This window comes from Hyperolius riggenbachi, chromosome 6, assembly GCF_040937935.1.
Source record: "Hyperolius riggenbachi isolate aHypRig1 chromosome 6, aHypRig1.pri, whole genome shotgun sequence".
NCBI lineage: Eukaryota > Metazoa > Chordata > Amphibia > Anura > Hyperoliidae > Hyperolius > Hyperolius riggenbachi.
In genome coordinates this window covers 75,252,996-75,276,145 of record NC_090651.1, presented here as the reverse complement: position 1 = coordinate 75,276,145, position 23,150 = coordinate 75,252,996, and the positions used below count along the sequence as shown (strand labels likewise).

The 23,150-nt window shown below is 44.0% G+C and overlaps 1 protein-coding gene across 5 annotated transcripts in view; it reads left to right on the top strand.

Annotated features, from left to right (window-relative positions):
• The window catches only part of RNF220 (ring finger protein 220), a 338,165-nt gene that overhangs the window by 291,043 nt on the left and 23,972 nt on the right, over positions 1 to 23,150 (top strand). For 3 of the 5 annotated variants that reach the window (XM_068239542.1, XM_068239540.1, XM_068239537.1), the window contains 4 exons: positions 10,931 to 11,027; positions 11,691 to 11,777; positions 13,010 to 13,065; positions 14,202 to 14,298. In XM_068239542.1, the coding sequence (XP_068095643.1) occupies positions 10,931 to 11,027; positions 11,691 to 11,777; positions 13,010 to 13,065; positions 14,202 to 14,298 (337 nt within the window). The remainder of the gene's footprint in view (positions 1 to 10,930; positions 11,028 to 11,690; positions 11,778 to 13,009; positions 13,066 to 14,201; positions 14,299 to 23,150) is intronic. The other 2 variants (XM_068239541.1, XM_068239539.1) reach the window with 1 other exon arrangement.

Genomic DNA, 23,150 nt, shown 5'->3' with positions numbered 1-23,150 from the left:
ATTTTTGATTTTATGCCCAAAAGTTACACTTTAAAGCCCTATTGCTGGGAATACACGGGTCGACCCGGCGGCTCGATTAGCTGCCGGATCGACTCCCACCACGTCCAGCGGGGACGTGGCGGGGGTTGATCCGGCAGCTAATCAAGCCGCCGGGTCGACCCGTGTATTCCCAGTAATAGGGCTTTAAAGTATAACTTTCGGGCATAAAATCAATTTTTGTCACCTCAGGTTCTCTTTAAATCCTAAGAACCGTATTTACTGGTAGATGGATTGGGGAACACTCAGCTGTGCGACTCAACGAACGAGAATTCCCCAATCCATCTTCCTACCCTCGAACGTCTGCGAGGTCACAAAGCTGGAGTCATGAGGATCTTAAAGATCCGATCAGCTGTAATGGTCCTAATTGCAGTGCATAGCAAAATACTGTTTGGAAGCGATCACTCCTATCAGAAAAAATGCCCTCAAAAATCGTGCCGTGGGTATGTAGCTTAACTTTAGGCATAGATCTAAACAAACCTGGTAGTTTATAAAGGGTGCCTAAATATTCCCTTTTTGCAGTTCTGGTCCACCAGTTTAGGAAGGGGGGGGGGGGGGAGTGAATCCCCTTCACGTACCAGGCTGTTGTGCTATCACATTACAGTGGCATCTGCCAAGGGGTAGGATACAATGGGCAGGTAGTGTTCCCAGTAGGCTATGGTTTAGTTCCTACCAAATTACGTCTAAGAGACAACTGGTGAACTGGGGACAGGCATATGGGGTACCCAAGGCTCATTGATGTGTATGATAAATGAAGGCTATCTTGTCTCTTCTGACAAATCAGGAGAGCTACTTTAGCACAAATGGCTGGTGAACTTAATGTTGGCCAAGAGAGAAGGATATCGGAAAAGAACATCCATCTAACTTCCCTATTCATAGCAGAGTGCCTACGCTGACCTTAATTCACTGCCAAAAACACTTACAATAGGCACAAGAGCATCATATTTGGACTGTGGAGCCACCTTTCTCCCAGATGCAAAATGCGATTGGTAAGCCTCTGGATCCTGTAGACTCTTCCCACACTGTTCTCCACCGTCGCTGAGCGCCAACCTACTCAAGGAATCCCACAAGCTCTTGTCAGGTTCCACGATCCCAACCATCCTGCCCATCAAGCAGTGCGGCTGTACTGAGCCTGTGCAATAAGCAGGAGCCGCTCGTGCCTGCTTGCAGTATGCACAGGGGTCCTTGGCAATGGCCGAGGATTAGAGGAGAGTGTGAGTGGCTTCTGGGGGATCCAGAGGCTTCCCTCTCCTTAGATAAGTATTTACGGTACCTTTTTTGACCCAAATTTTTGTCACCTCAGGTTCTCTTTAAATCATGCCCACCTAATATTGCATATCTCTGCTTCACTGTGAAAAAAAAAATCCCTAGATTGGGTCTACATTATTCTAAGGAAAACTTAGAAAAGGTTTCCTGATAACAGTCTAATTTATAGGGAAGCTAAGGTTCGAGACATATGGAGGCTGCCATATTTTATTCAATTTTAAACCATACCAGTTGCCTGGTACTCTTGCTGGTCTTCCTGGATTTAGTAGTGTCTGAATCGCACACCTGAAACAAGCAGGCAGCTAGCATGCTTGTTCAAGGTCTATGTCTAAAACGTATTAGAGGTGCAGAACAGCCAGGCAATCTCCTCCCTCCATTGTGTACAAGGCAGTAAATATGTCGACTTCCCACCTCAGGTTCCCTTTAATCTATGGCGGGGCCAAATAATATCCCAGGACATAGAGTTGCCTGTTCTTTGAGCCTGATTTGCCCTGCAGCTGTTCCATGGTCCAGTACTCAGCAGTACATTGTGTTTTCCCATCAGAACTTGTGAGTAAACATCGGCCTGACTGGATTCTCTCAGAATTTGTATTAGGGACAGAGTTGCTCTCTCGGCAGAGAAACAACACAGTACATTGATTTGTGGAGAGGCTGCAGCAGTCCTGCGGTGTCTGAACAGCAGTCAGAGGCCCGCAGTGTAAGTGATCTTGAAAGGCGGCTTCTGAATGATGGGAGAAGTTTGTCTCCAAAGTGACAGCAGGTTTATAGAGGTGTCAGTCACGGCCAAGACCGGAATTACTTGTCAGCTCACCTGCTGAGGAGGTACAGGAGTCGCACTGCAACTTTTTTTTTTCTCCTCTTAACACCAACTCTGCATTTTGATCAATCTTTATTACTTACGGTTGTTCTGACACAGCCAAGGTGTGTGTTTTGTTTTTTCTTTAAAGGGAATCTAAACTGAGAAGGATATGGATTTTTCCTTTTAAAATACTAGTTGCCTGACTCTTCTGCTGATCCTGTGTCTCTAATTGCCCGTTTCCACTTGTGCGGTGCGGAAACCGCGGTAACAAATTTGCATGTGGATGCAAATTCGTTAGCGTTGGTATGCAAATGTTACCGCAAATTTGCATACGATTTTGCATTTGTATGTATGTGAATTTAACCATGTCAGTGCCTGTGTGCTTTTACATTGGTTTTATGCGAAATCGTATGCGAGTTCGTGGTAAAATTTGCATACCGAAACTGCATGCAAATTTCCTATTAAATACATTGTATGCGAATCGCCTAGCGGTGTGCGGCGAGCAAATTCTGATGGCTCTACAGTGCAGATTTTTCCTGCACACAAAACCGCAAAGAAATCCTGACAAGTGGAAACATCCCCATCCACTTGTATTGCCTATGCAAATTCGCATTCGGGAAATGCATGCAAATTCATGATAGTGGAAACGGGCCCTAAGGGCCCGTTTCCACTATTGCGGTGCGGAATCGCCGCATATCACCGCTGACAAAATCACATGTGGATGCGATTCCGCATGCATTTTTGCCGCGATTTCGCATGGGCAGGGTATATGCGATTTTAACCATGTCACTGCCTGTGTCAATTTACATTACTTTCAATGCGAAATCGCGGGAAAAAACGCATGCAAAAACGCATGCGATTTCCCTATTAAATACATTGCCTGCGATTCGCCTGCATTCCACACGCAGGCGAATTCTGCAGGGTCTACCGTGCAGAAAAATCCTGCACAGAAAAACGCAAATGAAAACTGACAAGTGGAAACAATCCCATCCACTTGTATTGCTTATGCGAATCCGCATGCGTTGTCTGCATGCGGATTCGCGCTAGTGGAAACGGGCCCTAATACTTTTAGCCACAGCTCCTCAACAAGCATGCAGATCAGGTAGTCAGACTGGATTAGCTGCATGCTTGTTTCAGGTGTGAGATCCAGATACTACTGCAGTCAAAGAGTTCAGCAGAACTGCCAGGCAACTGGTATTGTTTAAAAGGAAACATCCATATCCCTCTCGGTTTAGGTTCCCTTTAACTTTGCTGTAATTACTCCTTAGAAAGTAAACATCTGAATTAAGGAAGGACTATATTTCCAGCCTGTATGTTACAATGGATAAAAAGCTGTGTATGGAGGAGTTGCTAATGTAAAAAAAAGAATGTTAGCACCACCTCCTAGTTGTGTATACAGGATCTTTTTAAAAAATTAGCATATTGTGATAAAGTTCATTATTTTCTGTAATGTACTGATAAACATTAGACTTTCATATATTTTAGATTCAAATACACACAACTGAAGTAGTTCAAGCCTTTTATTGTTTTAATGATGATTTTAGCATACAGCTCATGAAAACCCAAAATTCCTATCTCAAAAAATTAGCATATTTCATCCGACCGATAAAAGAAAAGTGTTCTTAAAACAAAAAAAGTCAACCTTCAAATAATTATGTTCAGTTATGCACTCAATACTTGGTCGGGAATCCTTTGGCAGAAATGACTGCTTTAATGCGGCGTGGCACGGAGGCAATCAGCCTGTGGCACTGCTCAGGTGTTATGGAGGCCCAGGATGGTTCGATAGCGGCCTTTAGCTCATCCAGAGTGTTGGGTCTTGCGTCTCAACTTTCTCTTCACAATATCCCACAGATTCTCTGTGGGGTTCAGGTCAGGAGAGTTGGCAGGCCAATTGAGCACAGTAATACCATGGTCAGTAAACCATTTACCAGTGGTTTTGGCACTGTGAGCAGTGCTGAAAAATGAAATCTTCATCTCCATAAAGCTTTTCAGCAGATGGAAGCATGAAGCATGAAGTGCTCCAAAATCTCCTGATAGCTAGCTGCATTGACCCTGCCCTTGATAAAACACAGTGGACCAACACCAGCAGCGCTCATGGTACTCCAGACCATCACTGACTGTGGGTACTTGACACTGGACTTCAGGCATTTTGGCATTTCCCTCTCCCGAGTCTTCCTCCAGACTCTGGCACCTTGATTTCCGAATGACATGTAAAAGTTGCTTTCATCCAAAAAAAGTACTTTGGACCACTGAGCAACAGTCCAGTGCTGCTTCTCTGTAGCCCAGGTCAGGCGCTTCTGCCGCTGTTTCTGGTTCAAAAGTGGGTTCATGCTTCCATCTGCTGAAAAGCTTTATGGAGATGAAGATTTCATTTTTCAGCACGACCTGGCACCTACTCACAGTGCCAAAACCACTGGTAAATGGTTTACTGACCATGGTATTACTGTGCTCAATTGGCCTGCCAACTCTCCTGACCTGAACCCTATAGAGAATCTGTGGGATATTGTGAAGAGTGAGTTGAGAGACACAAGACCCAACACTCTGGATGAGCTTAAGGCCGCTATTGAAGCATCCTGGGCCTCCATAACACCTGAGCAGCGCCACAGGCTGATTGCCTCCATGCCACGCCGCATTGAAGCAGTCATTTCTGCCAAAGGATTCCCGACCAAGTATTGAGTGCATAACTGAACATAATTATTGGAAGGTTGACTTTTATTGTTTTAAAAACACTTTTCTTTTATTGGTCGGATGAAATATGCTAATTTTTTGAGATAGGAATTTTGGGTTTTCATGAGCTGTATGCCAAAATCATCAATATTAAAACAATAAAAGGCTTGAACTACTTCAGTTGTGTGTATTTGAATCTAAAATATATGAAAGTCTAATGTTTATCAGTACATTACAAAAAATAATAAACTTTATCACAATATGCTAATTTTTTGAGAAGATCCTGTATTTCTGTTGTCTTTATATTGAAAACTACATATGGCTGTGGAGCCCCTTGCCCATCCACCCACCACCGCCATCACCCACTAACACAGATGGCATCTCCTGGCTTGTCTTGGGTAATGCCACAGAAACATTTGTGAGAATCCAAGTTCCTGATTGATTTCCCTCAGTTGACAGAGGCCATACTGCTAGCTGCTGCTTTTGGGGGTATCCTCTGTCCCAAGTATCTTGGTAACCTTAAGGCCCATACACACGGGGTACGGCCGTCGCCGCAACCACGTGGCACACGCGGTGCGGCGACAGGTCGCCCGTGTGTATAACGCGCGCGCCCCGAACCGTCGCCCGTCGGAGCTGTCGCCAGGCGTATGAACATGTTCAATCGCCGGCTACAGCTGTCGCCGCAACTTCGTCGGAACTGTCGCTAGTCCCACGTGAGTACGCGGGCTAGCGACAGGAGACCTACGCGAGTGAATGGAGCATCCGGCCGGCGGATGCTCCATTCACAAACAGCTTCCGCCACGTCTCTGCCTTTCTGGCGAGACGTGTGGACAGCTGTCGCCGGCAGGGAGCTGTCGCTCCCTGTTCGCGTGCGTGCATGCAACGGGGGTCAATTGTCCCCCGTGAGTATGTAGCTTTAGACTTATCCTGTCAGGTGACTTTTGGAAGCAGTTGGGGGCATTATAACTCTTAACAGGAAGTTGGATGGATGATTGACTTTAGATCAAGTTAAACTACATAAGCGCTTCCTCATATACAGGGAGTGCAGAATTATTAGGCAAGTTGTATTTTTGAGGAATCATTTTATTATTGAACAACCATGTTCTCAATGAACCCAAAAAACTCATTAATCTCAAAGCTGAATATTTTTGAAAGTAGTTTTTAGTTTGTTTTTAGTTGTAGCTATTTTAGGGGGATATCTGTGTGTGCAGGTGACTATTACTGTGCATATATATTAGGCAACTTAACATAAAACAAATATATACCCATTTCAATTATTTATTTTTACCAGTGAAACCAATATAACATCTCAACATTCACAAATGTACATTTCTGACATTCAAAAACAAAACAAAAACAAATCAGTGACCAATATAGCCACCTTTCTTTGCAAGGACACTCAAAAGCCTGCCATCCATGGATTCTGTCAGTGTTTTGATCTGTTCACCATCAACATTGCGTGCAGCAGCAACCACAGCCTCCCAGACACTGTTCAGAGAGGTGTACTGTTTTCCCTCTTTGTAAATCTCACATTTTATGATGGACCACAGGTTCTCAATGGGGTTCAGATCAGGTGAACAAGGAGGCCATGTCATTAGTTTTTCTTCTTTTATACCCTTTCTTGCCAGCCACGCTGTGGAGTACTTGGACGCGTGTGATGGAGCATTGTCCTGCATGAAAATCATGTTTTTCTTGAAGGATGCAGACTTCTTCCTGTACCACTGCTTGAAGAAGGTGTCTTCCAGAAACTGGCAGTAGGACTGGGAGTTGACCTTGACTCCATCCTTAACCTGAAAGGCCCCACAAGCTCATCTTTGATGATACCAGCCCAAACCAGTACTCCACCTCCACCTTGCTGGCGTCTGAGTCGGACTGGAGCTCTCTGCCCTTTACCAATCCAGCCACGGGCCCATCCATCTGGCCCATCAAGACTCACTCTCATTTCATCAGTCCATAAAACCTTAGAAAAATCAGTCTTGAGATATTTCTTGGCCCAGTCTTGACGTTTCAGCTTGTGTGTCTTGTTCAGTGGCGGTCGTCTTTCAGCCTTTCTGATCTTGGCCATGTCTCTGAGTATTGCACACCTTGTGCTTTTGGGCACTCCAGTGATGTTGCAGCTCTGAAATATGACCAAACTGGTGGCAAGTGGCATCTTGGCAGCTGCACGCTTGACTTTTCTCAGTTCATGGGCAGTTATTTTGTGCCTTGGTTTTTCCACACGCTTCTTGCGACCCTGTTGACTATTTTGAATGAAACGCTTGATTGTTCAATGATCACGCTTCAGAAGCTTTGCAATTTTAAGAGTGCTGCATCCCTCTGCAAGATATCTCACTATTTCTGACTTTTCTGAGCCTGTCAAGTCCTTCTTTTGACCCATTTTGCCAAAGGAAAGGAAGTTGCCTAATAATTATGCACACCTGATATAGGGTGTTGATGTCATTAGACCACACCCCTTCTCATTACAGAGATGCACATCACCTAATATGCTTAATTGGTAGTAGGCTTTCGAGCCTATACAGCTTGGAGTAAGACAACATGCATAAAGAGGATGATGTGGTCAAAATACTCATTTGCCTAATAATTTTGCACTCCCTGTATATTTCCATTCCATTAAGGCTTGTACAGACGCTAGACTGTTCTTGGACAAGGCGGCAGGTTGGGACCGTATCTGCAGAGATTCTAGCATGTGTATAGTGGCCCCCAAACCCACTCTGTGCCTCTTCTAGAAATCAGCCTGGAGTATTGACTCAGCCAAGGGTATTGTTCACTCCCCTCACCTCACCCACTCTGTGACGCTCCTCATGCACCTCTCTGTTGGCTCCCACTGCATAGCAACAGAACATGTCTGTTCAGCCTCAAACCCGCACTGTCGACTGAGGGATCGAGTCCTGTTATTTCTCTGGCAACAGTTGTGTGTATGAGGTTTTAGGGCTGTTTTAAAGAGGAACTCCAGTGAAAATAATTTAATAAAAAAGTGCTTATTTTTTACAATAATTATGTATAAATGATTTAGTCAGTGTCTGCCCATTCTAAAATCTTTCCTCTGCCTGATTTACATTCTGACATTTATCACATGGTGACCTTTTTACTGCTGGCAGGTGATGTCAGTGGAAGGAGAAGCGTGTGTGTGTGTGTGTGTGTGTGTGTGTGTGTGTGTGCGTGCGTGCGTGCGTGCGTGCGTGCGTGCGTGCGTGCGCGTGCGTGCGTGCGTGCGTGTGTTATAAAGATGGCAGCCCATATACGCCTCGCAAATCAGACTTCCTTTACACATGGTAAAATGACGCGTTTGGTTTGCAGGCTATATTTGTTTGCTTTCACCCCAAACTCCTCTTCGGCATACACCTTTTTATAAATACCGATGAATGTAATTATTGAGTTCCCCCTGATTTTTTTAAAGTGCGGCCCAGATGTCAGGAGTGTGTGCTGTATGGCAGAACAAGGAAGATCTATCACTTTGTGCCATTTGATTTCCATGCGTGCCGATCACCCCAGGCCATGTATTTCTCCTCCCATGGACTTCCCTTGGAATAGGCTTATTTCGAAGCTCACACAAAGGTCACACTGTTCTCCCCCCTTCTCTGGCAGCCCTGATGACACTCCTCCATAGCTGGTAATAGAGGTGACAGGGTGGGACACAGGGCTCACTAAGCGGTGCCGAGTGTCACCCTCAGTTTGCTGTCCTTCATAGCGGCAGAAAAACACCAGCTCCGATTAGCTTCATGTCCCGAGTCAAGCGCTTTCAGACGTCAAATATTTGAACAGCTGCTCAGCGTTTTCACTGGCGCGCACACAGAGGCGACAGCAGGAAAGCAGGGGTCATCCTCCGCAGGGACGCTGTTTAAAGCTGTCACCAAATGTGTAACACTGGCAGAAGGCACTGCCGGTAGACTCCTTCACCCCGGCTTCCGGGAACGGCCGGCACCTGGGCATGCGGGCACTTTTACGAGCGTGTTAATCACAGTTATGATCACTCAGCTAATGATACTGGGTGAAGACTGTTGTCCTGGAAGTTGTTGCTCCGTTCCGTATAGAGCTGAGAATGCAGTGCTGGTTATGTCTGCGTCTGTTGCTTCTTATTGGCCATTATATTCCACATCTGCTGAGCCATTCCAGAGAAAGCTTTAATCTCATTCTTTACAAGACTGCTCTGTGGTTGAGTCTGTTGGACTCTCCCCTCTGTGTCCACAACATGCCTACTGTGCACAAGCTGAAGACCTAACCCTAAAACAATGTAAAATAATATATTTTTTTAAACTAGTCTGAGGTTTATTTGTTTAATGCATGTTAAGGAGCCTGTTTATCAATCCCTTTTCCTGAGTGATTGACCATCTGATCATTGTGATCGATCATTCGGGCCATCAACAGAGAGGAAAATAAGCAATCCGATCAGATGAAAATTGTTAAGAAATTCAGATCAACGGAATGATCAATAGAATGATTGTTCAACATCGATCAGCAACAGTACCCGATCCAAGCGATCGCTTGGGAGATTGTACCGTTAACGGGCACCTTTAGAGCCCTGATAGCCAGTCTGTGACACTTTGCTACCTAACCTTTGGCCCTAAAGCTGGGAATACACAATGAGATTTTTTAAGCAGATTTACTGTCCGATTTTCCGACCGTTTTTTTTTTATCGATTTCCATTCACTTCTATGAGAAATCTATCAGAAAAACGATCAGATCGGACTTGTCGGAAATGATCTATCGAACCATCTATCAGCCAAAACATCTCATGGTGTATTCCCAGCATTGATCCATGAAGGTGAAAAAAAAACAAACTCCATTATCTACCTGCACTTTTCAGCTCTCTGGTCTGGGGACAGATCAGCTGAGGATAGCTGAAGATAAAGTGTTACATGCAGTATGCTTAGAGCTGTTACTACTCTCAGCCGTGTGTGTGTGTTATTGCTGCAGGCTTACTACAGCAATATGCGATCAGTTTACTGAACACGAATTCTGCCCAAGTTCTGTCTGGAATCTCATGCTGCAGGAGGTAAAAGGTCAATATCAGGAAGTTTGCAATCATTTACGTGATTCACCACAGTGTAGTGTATGCCTAGCTTTAGAGTGGGAAAGGTATGCTAAGAACACATGATGCAATTATCCGTGAGATCGATGGGAATCGGGCAATTATTTTTTACGTGTCCGTTTCCAATCGAGAAAGAGATCGATTTTGTGAAGTTATCATTGGAACATCAATCCCTTTTATTGATCGGGAGCAGTTTACAAGGTGGACATGTTACAACTTTGGATGTGAAATTGCAACGTGTGTTCCCAGCAGTAGTCAGTATGCAAAGTGGTGTAATCTGATAACTGATGTACATGGAAACTTCCCTGAAACTCGCCACCTACTGACTTAAAGAGACACTGAAGCGAAAAAAAATATATGATATAGTGAATTGGTTGTGTACTATGAATAATTACTAGAAGATTAGCAGCAAAGAAAATATTCTCATACTTTTATTTTCAGGTATATAGTGTTTTTTCTAACATTGCATCATTCTATAATATGTGCAGATTACACAACACTCAGCATTCAAAATGATTCTTTCAGCGCAGTCTGTGCACTAATGACCTCTCCTCTGCCAGAGAAAAAGAAAACAGTTGAGATAATAAAAGTCAGATAACAGCCCTCTCCACTGACTAAACTTAGTTGGAGAGTTAATGGCTTGTTTGCATAGAGATAACAACTGGAGTTTCTTAACTCTTCCTGTACTGGAAACAATTAGACTGATGTATCTGATCTTAATGTTTTATTTCTTAGCTGTACTACACATACAAGTCATAATATCATAATTTTTTTTTCGCTTCAGTGTCTCTTTAAAGTGGGAACTATAACATATTGCATACAGTGATGGTCATGTCTAGGACAACTCCTGGAGAAGCATAGGATTTGTTTGATAAGCTGATAGATTTGCAAAGCTCTGATTTGCTGTGATCAAATCCTGCTTTAGCACATGATCATAACTAGCAAATCAGAGACTTGTATCTCTATCACCTGACCAATCTGATCACATGCTTCTTAGTGAGTTCCCCTAGACATGACCATTACTAATTGCATAATATTGCATATATCTGTATTCTGATTAAAAACCTGATATACAAATAATTTTGCTAAGAGATTAAAAAAATTCCTTTTTAATTTGAATTTTTCTTTTCCAGGTTCCGGTTTTATCATGTGCAGCAGCAAAGAGACGCATGACAGCGACGCTGACTTAGACGTGGACGGGGATGACACGCTGGAGTACGGCAAAGCACAGTATCCTCTACCCATTGTGTTATTCCAAGGGGCTTATGTCATCCCTTCTGTCTCTGTCCTCCTCCTGATCTCCCGTATACAAACCGTTCTGCTGCTGCTTCTCTCCACAGCCAGCGTTTAAACAGCAGCCATGTTTACTGTACCACCTGCTGCTCTGCAGCGTATTGCCAAATCCCATTCTCTGGGCCGGTGTAATGGTGCATTGCTGTGGGCTGAGGTCAGAACAGCAAAGGAGACGGCACACTACTGGCTGCAAAATTCCTTGCTTGTATTGGCAAACAAGAACACTACATGTCACGGATGTAAAGCATCCTTCATCAGGTGTAAAACAGCATTGAAGCATACATCACAGGTATAAATACGAAATCAAGTGTGGGCAACCCCACCCTTAATTGCTCCGCCCATGGAACCATTAACCCTTAAGTCAATAGTCCCAAATACATATAATCACAGTTGTCTGGCACTCCACATCGGCTACCAATACACAAATGTCAAAAACTGTCCGTCATCCTGGCACTTCCCCTAAGGACTGCCACAAAACCACCTGTAAATAAAACATGTGGTTGTAACTATTGCATGTACTGCTGTTGATGGTCTGAGGTCAGATTCTGGGGGCGGGTGCTGTCACGACATGCATGTTTTCCTTAGCAGAGTGTCCTCTAGGTACACTGAAGCCGACATCATCCCCTGTACTGGAGAGGAGCCAGGAGAAGCCAGGGAGCGAGAGGCACTGCGAGGAGCTGTATTAAAGTAAGCAAGTTACAGACTGATTTTCCTTCTATTCAAAAGGCACCGTAATAACATAAACCTTTTGTCGAATGTAGTAAATTATTCAGGATACCCACTTTTATGTTAAGTATCCTGGCTTCAACATCAGAAACATTTTCTACAGCTATATATTGCTGTATATTGGTATGTAGCCCGCCCTTTCCACTGAGGTTTGGCCTAGGCTGTTTATTATGCACAATTCTCCCCCAGAGCATTCTGGGAGACCAGAGATCTTTTCTACTGATTTTAGAAACCTTAGTAAATGAACATTCCGCAGAGATCACCTGCCAGTACTAAAGATGTTGGTGCCTGTGATAAAGTTCAGAATGTAAATTGGGGTGGGTAAAGATTTTACGATGACTAAATAATTTATAAATGGAAATTGTAAAAAAAAAATAAGCAATTGTATTCATTATGTTAGTTTAAATACAGTTCCTTGTTAATACATATAAATAGTGAAATAAATCATATGGTCATCATAGTGATTGCATGCCATGCAGTGTCCCCTGGAAATTAAACTATGGACAGTTTTGACCTGATTGGCCACTAGGTTTTGTCAATGAGATAGAGAGAGTTGTTGCAGATGTTCTGCTAATATTTATGCAGCTTAAAAATTATCCAATGGAATGGGGCCACTGTGGAATTTGATTGGTCCATTTTCAAGCTACACAAATTTGCATAATATTTTGCATCAACTCAGAATTATTTACATCTCTGTAACCATCCCTATTTACAGTTTAAAAATAAGATACTGTGCCATTTGGACTAAATCCTAGCTTTTGTTGCCAGAAATGATCATTTGTGATTGTCGGACAAAAATCTAGTGTGTGTACTGGTCTCCCGTCATTGATTTTTTTTTTATTTTTTTTTTGCTGGTCATAGACTTGTTGCATTAGCTGACTGCGGGAACTTCTAATGTGGTCCTTGCAGTGGGGAGCCTCCTGCTTGTCCCCTACCATTTCTATAGAACAGAACAGGCTGCCAAGCAGCTTCTCTGTAATGTGATGGGTACACAACTGTCACACAAAATGATCCCTACGGAGAGATTCAGGAGACCTTTGAACTGTACACATAGCTTTACACAGAGATAGCATTGTCACTTTGATGAATAAGTTGTTGGATGGTATATTTAGTGTGCCTGGAAATTGATTTAACCCACACATATGTTCATTAAACCAATAATTGTATTTGATTTTTATTTATTTTTTTTGCAGTGGTGGAACACCCAGCACCAGGATAACAACTGAATTCTCAAAGTGGGCCAGTGATGGTGAGTGCAGAGCATCCATGAGTAACCGAATACTACTCAGATGTATGGCCAGATAATAGCCAGCCCCCACTACCAACATGTGCTCTAATCACCTTGAAGTCTTCTTTTCTCTTTTGGTTCTGGGCTCTCTGTGAAGCTGTTTGTGATCACCTGTGCTGACCATTTCCCCTACCATCCTGGATAAGTGGAGATTTTGCATTACACAAAAATTTCCATTGCTCAGGAAGTGGTATCTAATAGATCAAAGACCTCTCGTCGCCAATCAACCTGCAGCAATGACTAGTTTTTTAGTGGTTTAGGATGTGTTAGCCCCTAATTCTTAAGTGTAGGATATTTGCATATACAATGACCTCTCTGCTCATCCCTACTCAGGCTTTATTGGACAGTGGGAAGATATGACTCCGTATCTGAACGGGGTAATAGGAAACGGAGATCACTGCTACACTCATTAAATCCTTCATTCAGTAGAGTCCCGTTATGTGGGACTCCACAAACCAGCAGTCTCAACTAACCAGCTATTAGTGGGGACCGTACCTCTTTCATTTTGCAGAGCAGTGCACAACAGAAAGTATTTACAAAAGCTCCAGTTCTGGTCTTCACTTCATGCTGCTGCCTCCCCTTACAGCTCCTGATGTGTCACGTGACCCACATCTGGTCACATGCACACATTGGAGCCATATGGAGCGGATGCAGCTGTGCACTTCGTTTCCACTGTGCTTTGCTCTGTCGCGCTGTTATGTTGCGGCCCCCGGTTGCTTGAACTCTCAAGCAACCGGAAAGAACACATATCCAGTATAAAGCAATCCCTGCCCATGCCGGATAGTTGAGACTTTAATGGTAATGTTGACTTTTGTAAGGATAAGAGCTGCGTTTACTAGAGCCTGAGCTGTAAAGCAAGTAGTCTTCTAGTAAGACCGCAAATCCTCTCCTCTCTTACTTTCTGCTGCCTTTACTTTTGGCTTGTAAAATGTCTGAGCATTGTTAGTTTTTTTTGTTCTAGTTTTTTTGAAATACAGTACAGTATTGCTGAATAGAGGTGGTGATTAGTAATGTGGGCACATTTTTCATGTATGTTGATATATGTACAAATTGCAGTTTGTGTAAAAAGCAGACATTTCATGTCTGCATCTCACTAGCTTTCTGTCGTCTTTCAGAAATGCCATCAACGAGTAACGGGGAGAGCAGTAAACAGGAAGCCATGCAGAAAACGTGCAAGAACAGCGACATAGAAAAGTGAGTAGAGATGTTTTATGGCGAAAAGGGACCACATTGTACAAAGAAAAAAGTTTTGCCAAGTTGATTATGGCAGCACTAGCACAAATGATTCTACTACTCCATTGCTGGATTTGCATCATGGGGCTACAGTGGATCTACAGTCATCATATCCCCTCTCCTCCAGTAGATTAGCCAGAGTGTTCAAAGTTCTAACTTGGTAGAGCTTCTGTGTGCTAAGCACAAAGCCAGAAAGCAGTCTAATGATAGAAGTGTGGTGCTTTCAGACTAAACTGGGTTTCTCATTATTATGCTAGATGGCAGCTTCCAGTATGTTGAATGTGATTTAGGATAGTGATTTTCACACAGATCACGTTACATTGGGTGAAAGGCTGGTAGGAAAACAATATACCGGTAATCAATAAGGATTTTTCTTTTTATTATAGGTTATGCCCAACTGTAGTCAGAAAAAAGAAAATACGATACTTGATTCTAATCCTAGTTCTGTTCACAAGTTTAATTTTAAAGCCATATCTCAGCATCCCATTTAGCACTGTACATGATAGTTTATTGGCAATGAATCCCACATCAGTACTTTTTGCACACACAAAAAAAAATATTTAGAATGCTGAGCTGGCCGAGGTCTGTACCCTGTTGAGAAAACAACTCTACTGGAAATAAAGCTGTCAAGACTCTTTCCCCCACCCCATCATCACCCACGTGATTTTACACTGAGAAGAAGCAATAGCCTGTGTGTCCTTGTGTCCACAGATCACCTGACCTGTCCCACTCTCACCTTCTGGGTTCACAGTGGGGTGTTGCAGTGCGACTTTATGGGGGACATCTATTGCAGATGCACTGCAATAGTAAGTCTATGGAACGTACACAATGCATGCGGTGCATTCAAGATTCAAGCACTTTATTTTCATTGTGTAACACAACAAGATTATTTTTCATGAGCACCCCCGGGTGCATATAGGGAACATAGTGATAACAAAAGCAGATCTAGAGGAATTATGCAAGTATGTCAGGTATTTCAATATTTAAACAATGTGTACACAGTGTTAATTATTTCAGAGAGCATTCAGAGTTGATCAAGTTTTTTGCTATTCAATGCACTACACTATGCCAAAGCACTGCAGGCAACGCGTTACTGCATAAAACTTTTCATTGACTGTATGCTTCACTATATGCCACCGAAAGTAATAATGCAATGCAACTTTTTTGTTCCGTTGCATTGCGGTCCTGTTATAGAGGGAACTCATCCCAATGTCCCACTGTGAACCTAGGCAAACTCTTTGTGGACAGCATTGCAGGCATAGTGGAGTTTCATAATGAAAACAATCTGCCCAGCTACAGCAGTGGCTACAACCTGTTAATCATTCAGTGGCACTGGGAGGAGCTGGAAAGCTGCTGCCAGTAGTATACTTGCTGGAGGGATCGCTGGGTCACATGACTGACTTTTTTTTTTTTTCTCCAAAGTCAGATTTTCTGAAACAACTGTGTCGGTTATTAAAATTGAATGAGTAATGACATTGTCCACTGCTCAGCTTTGCTAACAATGGAACATTTCGGAAGAGTGAACTAGGGTTAAATCTCTGTTTATGTTTAATAACTGTGCACTAGTTTATATTTTATGCATGAAAAGGTTTTTTAAAGACTTTTTTTTTCCCTTGCAAAATACACCAGTTTTATATATCTCCAGAAAATCCTCCAGCTGCCTGCATGCTATTCACCTATATCTCACCTTACAGATTAATATTTGGCACTATTCTGCTTTAGGGAGCCCAGCAGGAAACCTCATAGTGAAATGTCACTAATGTGATTGGGTGGACAGCACCCTCTCTAACTTTTAGGCTTTCGATAGTTTGCAGTAAACTACGGCCACAGTATTTGGCCAATCACAACACTTTGTGCTGTAGAGGGTTCTGTGATTGGAGAACTGTTCCCTATGGAGATTCCTGCTGTGTCCCCTAAACTAGACTAGTACCTAATATTTTTTTTTTCTGCTCCCAAAAATATTATTGGATAAAGATAAAGATTGCTGACAGACGAGGAGATATTTTTTGCCGTTAGGATTTTTCATAAAAATTGCTTAGTGTGATTTGCCTTCCTAAAACAGGAAGGGATTTGCGGTAATTCAGCTTTAAGTGAAAATCTGTGGTTATCCACAATGCACTGCTACTGAATATGCAAATTATCTCTTTATGCCCCTGAAGCCAGGCGTGCATCCAGAACTGCTGGTGCATAGCAAGCCTATAGCTTATACATTCACAGAGCCACACCAACCCAGCATGCAGACTGCCTGTTACAGACTTTTGGTCCTCATGAGTGCATGGCAGGGATTGATATGGCCGTATGGGATAGGGCTTGGACTAATACAACACAATACCCAAGCAGCTTGCGGTGACCCAAAACCACTAGAAAAGTATAAGGGACCAAAAGAGACCGAAAAGCCCTCCTGCTTAGTGTGATTTGCCTTCTTAAAACAGAAGGTATTTGTGATAATTCAGCTGCTTTTTGGTCTCTTTTATCCCCTGTACCTTCCTAGTGGATTTGGGTCACCCTAAGCTGCTTGGGTATTTTGTCTTAAAATAGTATTGGGAAATTTTAGAATCAAGAAGAATGTGTAATTTGGCGCCTCCTATCCCGTACACATACACGTCTATGCAGCGTAATGACAGATTGCGTCTCGTCGCTCTTCTGCCGCTCCAGGTTTCAGGCTGGCTAACTGGGAATGGGGTGTTAATCTTTCCTGGAGATCACGGTGAAGATGTGGCTAGTCCTTGTAGTTTAGAAGTTGATATCCAGTGATAGATGGCACAGGCCTCATTTATCACCCCTGCTGTAGATGTCCCCTCCACATTCTGGAATCATCAGTCGTCCGCCTCGTGGGACAGCCTTATTACTATCCTAGGAAGACTGGATTTCCCGGTAATAAATAGTCCCAGCCTGAGCTTGCCCGGACATTCTGCCCCAGGTGGACGTGTTGCGAGTGTATCTGTTAAATGAATTGATAACTAGGCTGCGGCCTGCACAAGCGAGGGAGGGCCTGACTACCATCTGCCTGCTAACTACGGCAGCGCTGAGCCGTGATATATGGCGACCTGGCCCGGCAGGCTAAATTGATTCATCTCCAGTTTCTGTTTCTTAATCTGGAGCTAAATTGGTTTCATTTTTCTTGTTTCCTTGTGATGCTGGCAGAAGCATTGAGTTCCGAGGCCAGGCCTCAAGCGCCTTCATTTTTCATAACGCTGGGCTCTGTGTAATCTTAAAACCGCACCGTTATTGTTTTCACGTTTAGCTACACGATTAACGTTTACCAAAACAAATGTGTTTAGTAAGCCTTGCTTCATCACCTGTGTCACGGCGGCTCCCCTCTCGCGCTGAGCGATTGCCTTATTGCGAAAATCTACTGCGAGTCATTATGCATGCTGTGACCGTGGGACATCGGCAGCTAATGAGCCTGATTATGTGCAGCGATGGGTCAGCATTGACCCCCTGTCATAGGGCCACAGCTGCTGCTGCTGGTGAGTCGGGGTTCCTCTGGCCTGTTTTGTTTTTGTTTTTTTGTCCCCAGGCGGAATGTGCTGCCAATTTATACTGCTGGTGCTTAAAAGAATGACAGACTAATTAAAAATCAAGATTCTCTTGAAATGGACAGCCACTGAAATCGCTGAACACAACAAGTATTTACTCCATTTCATTGGAATGGAAGCACCACTGATATTCGCTCTGAGACAAGATGACAGAGTTTGTGTCTGTCTCCGCCCCTCTGTCATGCTGACTGACAATTCAATGCTGCCATTGGCTGCAGAGTATAGTGTGGTTGCGTGTGCAGTGCATTATAGGCAGGGCTGTGGAGTCGAGGAGTCGGAGTTGGGGGAATTTTGGGAACCCGGAGTTGGAGTCGGAGTCGTTTATTTCATTAATGTCGGAGTCGGATGATTTTTGTACAAAATCCACAGCCCTGTTAACTATTAGACTAAGGAGTCGGAGCCTTTTTGGGCACCCGGAGTTGGAGTCGGAGTCGTGGTTTCATAAACTGAGGAGTCTGAGTTGGAGTCGGACGATTTTTGTACCGACTCCACAGCCCTGATTATAGGAGTGTTCATTTTCTTACTACAGAATTCCTTAAAGTCCCAGGCCTCTGAGTTGATGCTTAAACTTAGCATTAAAGTGAACTTGAGGTGAAAATAAACTGAGATAAACCATTGTATTTATGCTCCTACTCCTGAAAATGAATTTTTTTTTAATTTTATATTAAAAATGTCAAAACTAGGCTAAATGTTGTTGCCTCTGCTCAGTGCCAGCCTAATAAGTGTCCCAGTTAGAAAAAGGTTAACATCATGTATTTTATCTCCCTCTGCTCTCAGAAGTTGTATTATGCCAGGAAAACTTTTATGGCTGTAATTTGCTTATCAGTAATACTTACTATATTCCCAACAAGCTACCAGCAAGACAGAAGCTGTCACTTCCATGCCTAGAAATTAACTTTCAGGCAGCAAAATAAAGCAAGTAAAATAGCCTGTTTATTAATGTTTTGTACTGTACATACATGTTCTATCTCATCATGTCACATGTTGCCTTGGGTACACTTTAAAGAGAACCCGAGGTGGGGATCGTAGAAAGAAATCTGTACACAGAGGCTGAGTCTGGCTATAGTGCCCAGCCTCTGTTGCTAGTTGAATCCCCCCTAAGTGCCCCCTGCGCTCCGCTCTCCCCCATAAATTACGGCCGCGCTCTCGGGCATTCTTTACCTCCCTAATGTCACTCACGCCGCTCCCCCCGCCTCCTGCAGAGCGCCGGTCCCTGCCCGCGTCCCTTCCCTCCAATCAGCAGCGAGGGATGGGACGCGGGCGGGGACCGGCGCTCTGTAGGAGGCGTGGGAGCGCCGTGAGTGACACTAGTGAGGTAAATACAGCCCGCTGCGACACGCTGCGTGTCGCCAGCGCGGCTGTAATTTATGGGGGAGAGCGGAGCGCACGGGGGACTTAGCGGGGATTCAACTAGCAACAGAGGCTGGGCACTATAGCCGGACCCAGCCTATGTGTATAGATTTCTTTCTACGATCCCCACCTCGGGGTTCTCTTTAAAACATCCTGTAGGTCCATGGTAAACACGATGCAACTTCCTGTCAGATTGACAAGTCACACTGATTATTTCTACCTTATCCCATCCGACCCAGATGGTAACTGGAATGATTTTGTAAAGTAATGATCTGAAAATGTGCACAACATGCAGCTTCCCATTGGATTACCTATCGATCTGATGGGAAATTGCATTGTGTGTATTTAGCATTAAGCTTGGGGGCTGGTTCACACTGCATGGATCAAAAACTGGTCTATGTAAAAACTGATACATTCAATGAATCAGCTTTTATTCAACATCAGTTTTTCATCCATGACCCTTGGCGCGTGGTCAGTGCGACACATCAGTCTATCTGGATCACAGCCGCTCCAAACTTGAGCTACGTTTGGCGGAACAGGCTCAACGGAACCGTTCGACTGGAGCAATGTGAACAGATCCTATTCATAAACATAAGATCTGTACACTTCCCTTAGGATCTGGTCTGTTACGGTCTGCTTAACGGACTGTTTTTAATGCCATTGTGAACTGGGCCTTAAATGTGTTTAAAGCTGTGCCTGTCCAGCTTTCTCTGACCCATTTCAGTAGACCGAACCTACATACACAATCAGGTTTTTGTCTGTGTACAGGTGTATCCTTAGATTTTTGTTCTTCCGCTCCCCTGCAGTTGAACCTTCGTGTTAGATACTGCTCATCCAAACTCTGTTCTATTGCAGTTCCTGCAGTGAGGCACCTCCTGCATGTTTCGGCCTCTGCCCTTCATAGAAAGGAGCAGGCAATCTTGTCGGTATGGTGATCATTCTTAAACAGTCACCCTAAACAATCACTCCATTTTTTTCTAATTTAGTGTGTCTATATAACTTCACTGTGTTGTTGCCTGACAGGCTGACCAAAACTATCCAGCTGTAGCCTCGGCCGGTAATGGCAACTGCCTTGGCAGGATTGGTGGTTTTCAGATGCCGTCTTCTGAAATCATGTCATATGATGACGTATATTTGACAAATGGGGAAATTGAACAATGGGCAAATTGTCTATAATTTGTAGACTTCTAGAAAATTAAAATTTGGAAATGCTAATGCGAGCCCCACTGATTCAAATGCCTGATCTTTAGGGGCACTTGTCTTGTCTAGACTTGTCTAGTCTAAAGTAAGTGTACTTTAGACTAGACTAGACTAGACTAGACTAGACTAGACAAGTCACAGAACATTTATATTGCACTTTTCTCCTGGCGGACTCAAAGCGGCAAAGCTGCAGCCACTAGGGCATGCTCAGTAGGCAGTAGCAGTGTCAGGGATTCTTGCCCAAGGTCTCCTTACTAAATAGGTGCTGGGTTACTGAACAGGAGGAGCTGAGATTTGAACCCAGTTCTCCTGTGTCAGAGGCCGAGCCCAGTGCTCTATCCAGCCACTTTTGGGTATTTGCTTTCTGTGCTATGCTCTATGTTTATACTTTTCGCATGAATTATCCTTGTTTTGTCATCCTAGCGAGTGCAGTTTTCAAGAATTTTCGCATGGATTGTGTTCACAATACTTGCAGAAAAAGCGTTGCCTTCTGTTTTTGACCCGGAGCTCCTCCTTTCCCTCTGAGGTTACAGGGCAGCATCTTAATTCACAATGTCACTGCTCAATTTTTGCTTTTTGCCACCAAACGAGATTGCAGGCCAGAGGACATGCGCGGGGTGACTGGCCCGGCAGGTCACCTCCCATTTGTTTCCCTCAATTTTGTGTTGTCATAAATTCATTCCAGCTGCTTGTGGTCAACGAATTTATCTCCGTCAGGGCAGGGAGAGAACTGCCCGGCATGATGTATGACGCCCGGTGTCTGTGCCAGCCTCTCCATGAATCACTCCAGCTGTTTGGTGTCAGCATGAAAGCAAACAGGACACCAGCGGCCGTGAGAGTGCCGAGTGGGATAGGAAGAGACATGACGTATGAATGTTTATTTAATAATTCTCTAATATTTCCAGCCCTGATGCGGTCGGACCTTTAGGAGCAGGGAGGGCGGCTGCTGGGGAAGGTGGGTGGAACGGTAGACTCTAATCTGCCGGGGCGGCTCATCAATCACCAGGACAAGATCATTAATCAGGCGGAAGGGAAGAAAGAGGGATGCTCAGGGAAGGAAGAGGACTTGGCTGTATTGTGCCGTAAACCTAGTGTTGGTGCACCATACAAAATTGCTGATTATAACTGTATCTGTCACACTGAAAGCAAAGCAGCAGTGCAAGGGATGGAAGACTGTGGATGGCAGCGCAGAAGAACCTGTATCCAGAATAGCCTGTAAGCAGCGCCTCAAACTGACGGACTAAAGTCATAAATAGTTCATCAAAGTTTACATTTTTATAAATGTGGCAACTGGCATGATCTCTAGAAAGGTGTTTATTTCTGCAGACTTTATTGCACTTTCCAGATTACCATATTTATAAAAGTGGCAAGGATCAATATCGGCAGTTTTTTTCGATCACCATTTTCAGCAGAAATCCAACATTCGTATCTGCGAACGCCGTATTTATACACTAGAAATCGGTCTGATTGTCCCTTTATAGATCTCCTGATAAGTCACCACTTTCCGTAGGCAGTAGTAGGGATTAGTAGCACTTTGTTGCTACTTTACTTTTCCTGCGTATCGTCACTTTAAAGTATACCTGAGATGGGATTAAAGGGGGTATTTATACTTACCCGGGGCTTTCTCCATTCCCATAAGGTGCGTGGGCTCCATCGCCAGCCGTTTGATATGTCCTTCCGTAATCTGGCCAGTCGCGGCGGGTTGCGCATACCCATGAGTGTAATGCGCTGGCTCTGCACGCTCCCAGTTGCAGGAGCATGCTAGGGGGGTTTAGCCACTGGCCACATTACGGGGGGGGGTCATATCACGTGAATGGAGAGAACTGCAAGGGAGCCCACGCACCTCATGGGGCACATGGAAGCCCCAGGTAAGTATAAATATCCCCTTTAATCCCGTCTCAGGTTTCCTTTAAGAGGTTGCGGTAAGTGACCAAAATAAACGTCAGTGGGCCACTTAACATGAATTCCAGTAGGAAGTAATGGTCACAGCTGGCTATCTATCATTATTAAAATACGAGAGTCAGCTATACTATCCCAGGAAAAAACACATAATATAAGTAGATAAATACTTGCTCTACTTGCATAACATATGTTTTGTACTGGTTATTTGCTGCTCTACACATTAGTTTGGGGCACAATCAACAAGAGCGTGTGGAGTGGACAGTGCATGCGCCCCGCTCTGACTAGTTCCAGTCAGAGATGTGACTGGAGGTGCAGCAGCAGCACAGGTGGGCGGCCGGGTCACAAGAAATAGCCACCAAGTGTTGGAAAACATAAAGAATACGCAGATAGCTAGAACGCTTACATTTATTTTTCCCTCAGCTGCACTTCAAGATCTAGTTCTGTTCGGTCCTTTTATCAAAGCTCTTTGATAAATATTATAGGAATGACTGATAAAAATGGCAACCAGTTGCTTGCAGCAGGCTTATGTACAGACTTGATTGTTTTCTCAGTCTGAGACTGCTGAAGCCTTCGCAGTAATTCAGCAGCAGCCAGATTAAGCAGGGCTTGAAGCCAAGCTGAGACTCCTGTCTGTTGTCACAGGTGAGGAGACGAATCCCTGACATGCTGCAGTATTTTACTCTTAATTCCAGATAACACTGTGCCCATATTGGCGCTACTCCTGGCAGGCCACACTTTGCCAGCTGCCAGCCTGTGTACCTCTTAATTCCGTTATTTCAGGTAATTAAGTGGTGAAGCATTTTCTGGGGCTGGGCAGCCAGC